This window comes from Syngnathoides biaculeatus, chromosome 22, assembly GCF_019802595.1.
Source record: "Syngnathoides biaculeatus isolate LvHL_M chromosome 22, ASM1980259v1, whole genome shotgun sequence".
Taxonomy (NCBI): domain Eukaryota; kingdom Metazoa; phylum Chordata; class Actinopteri; order Syngnathiformes; family Syngnathidae; genus Syngnathoides; species Syngnathoides biaculeatus.
This window is the reverse complement of record NC_084661.1, coordinates 18,242,011-18,249,942: the sequence shown is the minus strand read 5'-3', so window position 1 is coordinate 18,249,942 and position 7,932 is coordinate 18,242,011. Positions and strand designations below refer to the sequence as shown.

Here is a 7,932-nt window from a genome sequence, read left to right as displayed (position 1 = left end):
TGCGGCGGGGGGGGGGGGGGGGGGGTGGGGGGGGGCCTCCGATTGGTTCAAAGTAGGTCAAGCCGGCCCACTCGTGTGACCCGGCGTGCTTCCGTGGGCGTGTGCGGTTCTGCCAAGGGAAAACGTCATTCAAAGTCGGATCTTTGAGGGCCACAAAAATACAAGGACTTCAAAGTAAGAAAAAAAAATCCCAACTTCTAAATATTAAAGTTGGAAAGCACCTGAAACAGGAAAAGTCAAAATAAAAGCAGGACGATCAACTCAAAGGCTTTTGATTTGTTTTGAAATTGGTGTAACCCGTTTGAAAAAAATGCCCTTTTTAAAATGGAGAAGAAGATCTGAAATCAGCACAAAACGTTTCAAGGCCAACATTTATGCCAATGAATTTGTAATCAGCACAAAATAAAACGAGGTAATGAAGGCTCAGTTCTTCAAATTCCACATTTGACCTGAAGCAGAAAGGACACCCCGGACCGGTCGCAGGGCGCGTGCATCAGGCCGACGTGCCACGATGCGTTGCAATCAAATACGGATGCCATTACATTGAAAGGCGACGTCCTGTGATTTGACCTTGCGCTTACAAAGCCGTTTGAAAATGGAGTTGAAGGTGAAAAGTGGGAATTTTCAATCAATTCTACGTTTTGAACTCCATTTTGACCACTGTCTGTTCTAGCACAGAGGCAAACCCAAATTTCAGCATTGTGAATAATAAATGCCGAGTTTTTGCTCGGGAGCGACGGTTCGATTCTACCCATCTCCGAGATAGATTTGGAGAATCTTAAGCGGCTGTGGCTGCGGTTCCACCGTTCGGTCGCCGGAAGTGCGATTCTGCGCTGAGTCTTTTGAGTCCATTTGGAAGAGTCGGTAGTCAGGTGGCTCTCTCTCTCTCTCTCTCTCTCTCTCTCTCTCTCTCTCTCTCGCTCTCTCTCTCTCTCTCGCTCTCTCTCTCTCTCGCTCTCTCTCTCTCTCTCGCTCTCTCGCTCTCTCTCTCGCTCTCTCTCGCTCTCTCTCTCGCTCTCTCTCTCTCGCTCTCTCTCGCTCTCTCTCTCTCGCGCTCTCTCTCGCTCTCTCTCTCGCTCTCTCTCTCCCGCTCTCTCTCTCGCTCTCTCTCGCTCTCTCTCTCGCGCTCTCTCTCGCTCTCTCTCTCGCTCTCTCTCTCGCTCTCTCTCTCGCTCTCTCTCGCTCTCTCTCTCGCTCTCTCTCTCGCGCTCTCTCGCTCTCTCTCTCTCGCTCTCTCTCGCTCGCCGCCCCCTTTTTTGTTGTCGTGCACGCGCCCGTCCGCGCTCGCTCCTGTCGTTTGACGCTCGTCGCAGCGGAAGAAAAAGAAGAAGAAGAAGAAGAGCTCGCGTCGGGTTTTGCGGCTCGGGCATGGACGAGATGTCCCGAGTGCACACCAGCGCAACTTTCGCGGCCGCCGTCGGCGCGCACGGAGTCCTCAAGTCCCTGCTGGAGAACCCGGTCCAGCTGCCCTCCAGGCACACTGACGGTAAGCGGCGAGCCGGCGCGTTTATTAGGAGCCTGTGGTGCGTTTCTTGGAGGGTGGCGGGACGCAAGTCGCCGTCATTATTCGCAATATTTTCATCACCTAACTTTGATCTTGCCGAATTGATGTCATCCGATGCCACAAAGACGACTGGCGCGCTTTCATCCCCAAATCCAAAGACTGAACTCGACGGGACCAAAGAAGTCAAGAAATAAAGAGCCAAACGTCAAATCCGAGGCTTCTTTTACACAACTATAATACAGATATACTCTAGTAACTTATGCTGATATTAACTTCATGAATGAAAAAATGAATTCAGGACTGTGGTTGTCGACACTTTTCACCTTAAAAAAAAAACAAACAACAACAAAGCGCATTCAAATACACTCGTGAAATGGGCCTGTTTTGATTTTCAAAACTTTTTGATTCCCACAAAAGTAGATGAAATATTGTGTGTCACTTTGGCATGATGTTATGTTAGTGACGTGCGAAAAGGGAGGGAAAAAAAGTCTGGAAGAATTCTGTTCTTGAATTTTGTTGTGTAACAAATTGTACCCGAACCCAAGTGTGTACCCAAGTGAGTCCACTAGATGGGGCACTTGGACCACACTTTGTTTACCACTACAGTAATTAGCAGAATCTCTTAAATGAAATCTGAAAACAATTTCTAAACTGTTTTTTTTGTTTGTTTTTACGGCGAAGCGTCGTGCGTGGCCGCAGCGACGATGGCGAAGGATCCCGACAAGGAGAAGAAGCTGGACGAGGACTTGAGCGCCCCCCAGTCGGCCTTCCTGGGGCCCACCCTGTGGGACAAGACGCTGCCCTACGACGGCGACAACTTCCAGCTGGAGTACATGGACCTGGAGGAGTTCCTGTCCGAGAACGGCATCCCGTCCAGCCCCGCCCGGCACGCCACGACGCCGCCGAGCGCCAGGGCCCCGCCCGCCGCGGCGGTGCCGCCGCCTTCTGTGATGGACCTCAGCGGCCACGCTTGCGCCTCCGTCCACGGATGTCTGCTCAGGAACCCCAGCAGGCCAGGTACGTCCGCGTGGCGTCCGCGTGGCGTCCGCGTGGCGTCCGCGTGGCGACTGTTGACTTCCTGGAACAAAAAGTTCCCGCTTGCCTGTTTGTCTGTCTTTGTTGATGATGCTCTTTGTTTTTTAACTCTCTGTTTTCTTTGCTGCTTTGATATGATTTCAAAAGTGTCCTAGTAACTGACAGTCTGTGGTCTGTCCGTGGTTAGCGTACTTTGAGCCTCACGATCTTTTTGTGAAAACGGGTTAAAAAAAAAAAAAAAAATTCCACAAACGGGAAGAGTCAAAGCAGTTTATCGACGTGCAAAGTAGTGAGAAATCGTCAAAGAAAAGGCAAGTCTGCCTCAGCTCGGGACATTTTGGGTGGGCCGAATACTTTGAGGAACCTTTCGGCTGCACGTCTGAGGCGGGATGTGGGTTGGACTCCGGGGTGGACGAGAGTCAACCCGGAGTGTGAAGTGCCGAGCGTGAAAATGGACACCTCCCTCCGAACGTGAGGCGGCGGTCCTCGGTAGGAAAAGGGTGGGGTGTCCTTCCGGGGTCGAGGAAGGAGAACTCAAGACTACCTCTTGAGGGAGGGAGGAATGGAGCGGCAGAGTGCCAGACGGACTCTATATCAGTCTGTGAGGGTCAAGAAAGAGTCTCTCATTAGGCAGCCGATCTACGTTCCTACCCTCGCCGGTGGTCAGGAGTCGCGAGTTGCGACCGAAAGAACAAGAGCGGAGATACGTCTGGTTAGGACGCCTCCCCCGGTGCGGTGTTCCAGGGATGCCCCGCCTCAGCGACGGTCGGGGTCTCCCCGGAAGAGCCGGACCGAGGAAACCGGACGGACGGATTGGATTACTCGGCACCGGTTTCCCTTTTGTCCTCGCGTGAACGCGTGAGGTTGAAGACGAGCCAAGACAAACACCAACATCCTCGTCACCCGCATCCCGCCGCAAACACGGAAGCGTTTCCTCTGCACGTCGACTCAAAACCAACCAACAAAAGTGACGCGCCACCGTTGTTTCAAGGGAAAGCACATTCGGGGTTCAACAGCTTTAAAGGCCCCCATCAGGTTTAACAGGTCGAAGCACAAGGCAGGAATTGGAATTGGTTTCAGTAGAAGTCCGGCTGAAAGCGAAGGCAGCTCAAGCTTTGTCTCGCTTGTTGGGCTCACAGATCCTCCTCGGCTCACCTGAGTGAGCCACTTAGGATGTGTTCTTTCTTTCTTTCTTGTGTCAAATTGGATTCCGAGTCCAAAACGCCTTCCGTCTGCCACCACCTGCTGGCTGCAATCTGTCGCTACCTCAAGTCCTGAAGCTGGTTGGGTTCCAGTCTCTGGAAAGTCGGATTACTGTGCACATAGTTCAGAGAAATGGTAATAAAAGTTGATTTGACATTTTTTTCCAAAGATTTGTCTTGTTCTTCAGGGCTCCCGAACTTCAGAAACACTCCGAGCCCGATAGACCCGGACGCCGTCCAGGTTCCGGTGGGCTACGAGCCGGACCCGGCCGACCTGGCGCTGTCCAGCGTTCCGGGCCAGGAAACGTTCGACCCGCGCAAACGCAAGTTCACGGCCGAGGAGCTGAAACCTCAGCCCATGATCAAGAAGGCTCGCAAGGTCTTCATCCCCGAGGACCTGAAGGTAATTTGGAGCCGGTACGGATTGTCGCCCGATTGGTCCGCTTTTGAACGAGTTGCAAAAGACAACTTGGTTGGAAGCCAAGGCAGCTTTTCAACGGGCAGGTGGAAACAGGTTCCAGGCGCAGAACCGCTTCCACGGATGGCAGTTCTGAACACAATCGGGTTTAGACAGATGGGCAACGGTTTCAACTGATTTAAATGGGGAAATTGCCACACAAGGTGGGTTGACGCTGGTTCTAATAGAACAGAAGGCCCCGACGGCTTTCAACTGGATGTAGGTTTAAGCGCGAGACCGGCTGAAGGCAGGGCTGAAGCGCTTTCAACAGGAGACCGGACCAGGTCCCAATAGGTGCTTGAATGGAGCCAGGTTGAAATCATTTTGAACAGCACCAAAACTGGTTTCAACCGGTTGGCAGGTTAGGTCGAGAGAACCTTTCGAAAATGTCGTTGAGGGAGGTAACGTCGCTTCTGTCGTTGCTTTTGAGCAGGACGACAGATACTGGGCCCGGCGCAGGAAGAACAACATGGCGGCCAAGCGCTCGCGTGACGCCCGCCGGCTGAAGGAGAACCAGATCGCCATCCGGGCCGGCTTCCTGGAGAAGGAGAACCTGGCGCTCAGGCAGGAAGTGGGCGAGCTGCGCAAGGAGCTCGGGCGCACCAAGAACATCCTGGCCAAGTACGAGGGCCAGCGCGGGCACCCGTGAGCGTCCGTTAGCGTCGAGGCGCACACGGTACACACAATACACACACAAAGGCCACTCTGCGGTCCTGTCGGCAGGTGAAGCAGCAAGTGGCGCCAAAATGCCGGTAAAATTGTCTTTTTGAAGCCCGCCCTCCCCGAAAAGTTTGAAAAATATAGCCCCCGACGCCGCCATTTTGCACTCATATGTGTCACACAGAGCGTCCCAAAAAAGAAAAAAAAAAAAAAAAATCTGCAATCGACACCATCTCGAGCAATCAAACGACCAAATTGGGCGTCCAAAAATTGAACAGGAAATTGGTCGTTTTGCTTTCAGGAGGCCATTTTGAATTGAGACGCGCCACCTTGGAGCATTTGGAAAAAAAAATCCGGGGGACGAATCACACGCGGGATGCGCAAAAAAAAAAAAAAAAGTGAGTGACGCGACACGACGCGTACCCCAAATCCTCATCGAGTCGGCAGTTGTGGGGTTTTTTTTTGGAGTCTGCCGCCGTTCGGTTCCCGGCATGCACCCTTCTGATGTCCACTTTTTTGTCTTTTACTACCTTCTGCCGTCCTTTGTACCTCGAGATGCGTGCCGAAAAATGCCAAAGCCAAGATTTCGATCCCCAAATCAGTGTTTTTGTTTTGGAATCTTCCACACTTCAAGCCAAAGAAAGTGTGCATCACGTGCAAAGGACAAAATGAACGCAGACAGAGCACTCTCCACATAGGAAAATGAGTCACATCAACTTTTAATACTTTTGAATTACAAGAAGGAATCATATTCTGAATTGAAATGATTTTACTGTCAAAACAATGAATGCGATGACGCCAGACGTCTTTTAATGACTTGAGTTTGTACTGTCAACAAAGCAAACATTTTCTTTTTTACCAAATTATTTATGTTGTTGACTTCTCGGCTGGACCTTTTATGATCATTGATATGAGAAAACAACAAGAGCTTGTTTTGAATGGAATTTATTTTTAGTGCAATAATCCTGTGGCAAATTTGTACACGTGCTGACATGTATGTACGTATTTGTGTGCGTGTTACGCTTAGACCTTGGTACTACCGACCAAAAAGAAAAACCCTTTCAGTTGAAATGTCTCGATGCTTTTCGTTGTACATAATTTGTGCGTATTTCTGGATTTGGTTAGACAACCCGAAGCACTACAGTATTGCAATCCATCAAATCTGAGTACGGTGAACGTTCGTTTATTGCAGGGCGCGCCACCAAAAGATGAACATTTGCTGTCAAAAAAAAAAAAAAAGTATTTCTTGAACCACTCCTGCACTTTTGACACATTTGAAACGGATTGCGGATTCATAGGTTTGTCGCTCTTGTTGTCAAGAAATGGGAAGGTATCACATAACATCATCATCTCGTAAAAGTTACACATAAAAGAAAAGAATTTGACAAAATTACGTTCACTAGCTAATGCTAACATATAATCATACACCACAGGCGGGCTAACGGAAGTTAGCATCAAGGTTCAACAACTTTTTTTTTTTTTTTTTTTAACACTTAACAGAGCATAAAATAATACAGGCGTATATTCTACACGTACTTTACTGTGAACACCATAATACACGATAAATGTTTAGAAATGGTCCATATAGCGAACGATGACTGCCAATAAAGCGGAGGTTTGCTGTATGGCCGCTCAGTCGGGGCGACACGTTACGCGGGCATTAAGCTAGTTCTTTTCTTTCTCCTGTTTGTAGTTGAAAATACCTCAAGAGAATCCAAAAATAAATCAAGACGAAGAGCACCCGTTTTGTCGACACGCTGAATGAGCTTGATATCGGTGTAGAGAAACTTTTATTGGCTTTATTGGGCCTCTGTGAATGTAAACACTCGACACCGAGCACTCGCTGCTGTTGTTTTCTTTCGTTATGGCGTCATTTTCTTTGTGTTCTCGCTGATGTTTTCTATGCTCGTTTCCTTTTATTTGTCCTGAATTTTACCACCATGAAATAAATAAATACAATATTTCTGGGGATTGAAAGTTATACAAGAAGAAAAGTTTTTTTTTTTTTTTTTTAAAAAAGACTGTTTTATCAGGATACAAAATTAATGCGCGTTGTGAGACAAAGTTGATCTTAAATGTGCGGGTGTAACAATTCAGTCGATCCATCGATGGATCGATTTTAATTCCTACGATCCAACTGAACTGATCTGTGGTCTGCTGGTTGGCCTTGCTGAGGAAATTATATTGATTGAAATCATTTTAAAATGTAATCAATTGATTGATGGTATCGGTACAAGGACGCAACACGCTGGGAGTTTGCATGGCAGGCTGGGTATGAATGTGTTGTATTTCCATGAAACATGCTGAAAATTGATTTCATAGAGCGCACAGCCGTTGGCCCCAAGATTGAAAAGGCGGGGCCATTTGGAGCTCCATGGCGACGACGATGCCAAATAAGGAGGTTAAACAAACAAAAAAAGATGGCATAAATACTTTTTTTTTTTTTCGCTAGAATCCATTGACAAAATAACATTCATGGGAATCGGTTAAGAAATGAGGAAGTTAAGGTAAGGTAAGGTAAGGTAAGGTAACCTTTCCAACATGGCCGCTACCCGGCTTCTTCTTCTACGGCGCAGAATTCTTCTTCGTCACGGTCTTCCTCACGATCCCGACAAGAAGACGTTTGTCTCCCTTCGTGCTTCGAGAAAACACAATTACGCGTGAGTGTGCTCGTTTTAAGTCACTTTATAGACAAAAATCTCGGACAGTCCGATATGTAAAAGTCAAGACGATGAGCGAAAAATGATCAATAAGGATGCGCGTGTCCAATCGATTTGCTCTACCTTGCGTTAGCTTAGCTTGCTTGCTGCTACGCACACGTCGGTCACGGGACGCTAGTTTCAGATTTATTAATGCTTTACCAGCACCATGCCTTAAAAAAAGTTTCCAAAACCCTTTTACATATCTGCCTTCTGATGATGTTCTCCGTCCCAAACTGAGATTCTCAGAATTCTGTTTGTCACTCATAATTTGAACACCTGTTAAACATCTCCGTGCAACGGGGGAAAAAAAGTAGCCGAAGCCGACATCTCTTATCTGAAATAATATAAATATTTGTTCCAAAGTATTATCAG

At 48.2% G+C, this 7,932-nt stretch overlaps 1 protein-coding gene across 2 annotated transcripts; it reads left to right on the top strand.

Annotated features, from left to right (window-relative positions):
* The first annotated feature begins 1,235 nt into the window (after positions 1-1,235).
* LOC133495898 (hepatic leukemia factor-like) lies at positions 1,236-5,929 on the top strand. 2 transcript variants are annotated; one of them, XM_061810947.1, is made up of 4 exons: positions 1,236-1,486; positions 2,186-2,521; positions 3,930-4,144; positions 4,629-5,929. In XM_061810947.1, the coding sequence occupies exons 1-4, from the start codon at positions 1,369-1,371 to the stop codon at positions 4,845-4,847; spliced, it is 888 nt and encodes a 295-aa protein (XP_061666931.1). In that variant the 5' UTR covers positions 1,236-1,368; the 3' UTR covers positions 4,848-5,929. The 2 variants fall into 2 exon arrangements, with proteins under 2 accessions (XP_061666931.1, XP_061666933.1); XM_061810949.1 differs by having other exon boundaries at positions 1,238-1,486; positions 4,632-5,929.
* The last annotated feature ends 2,003 nt before the right edge of the window (positions 5,930-7,932 follow it).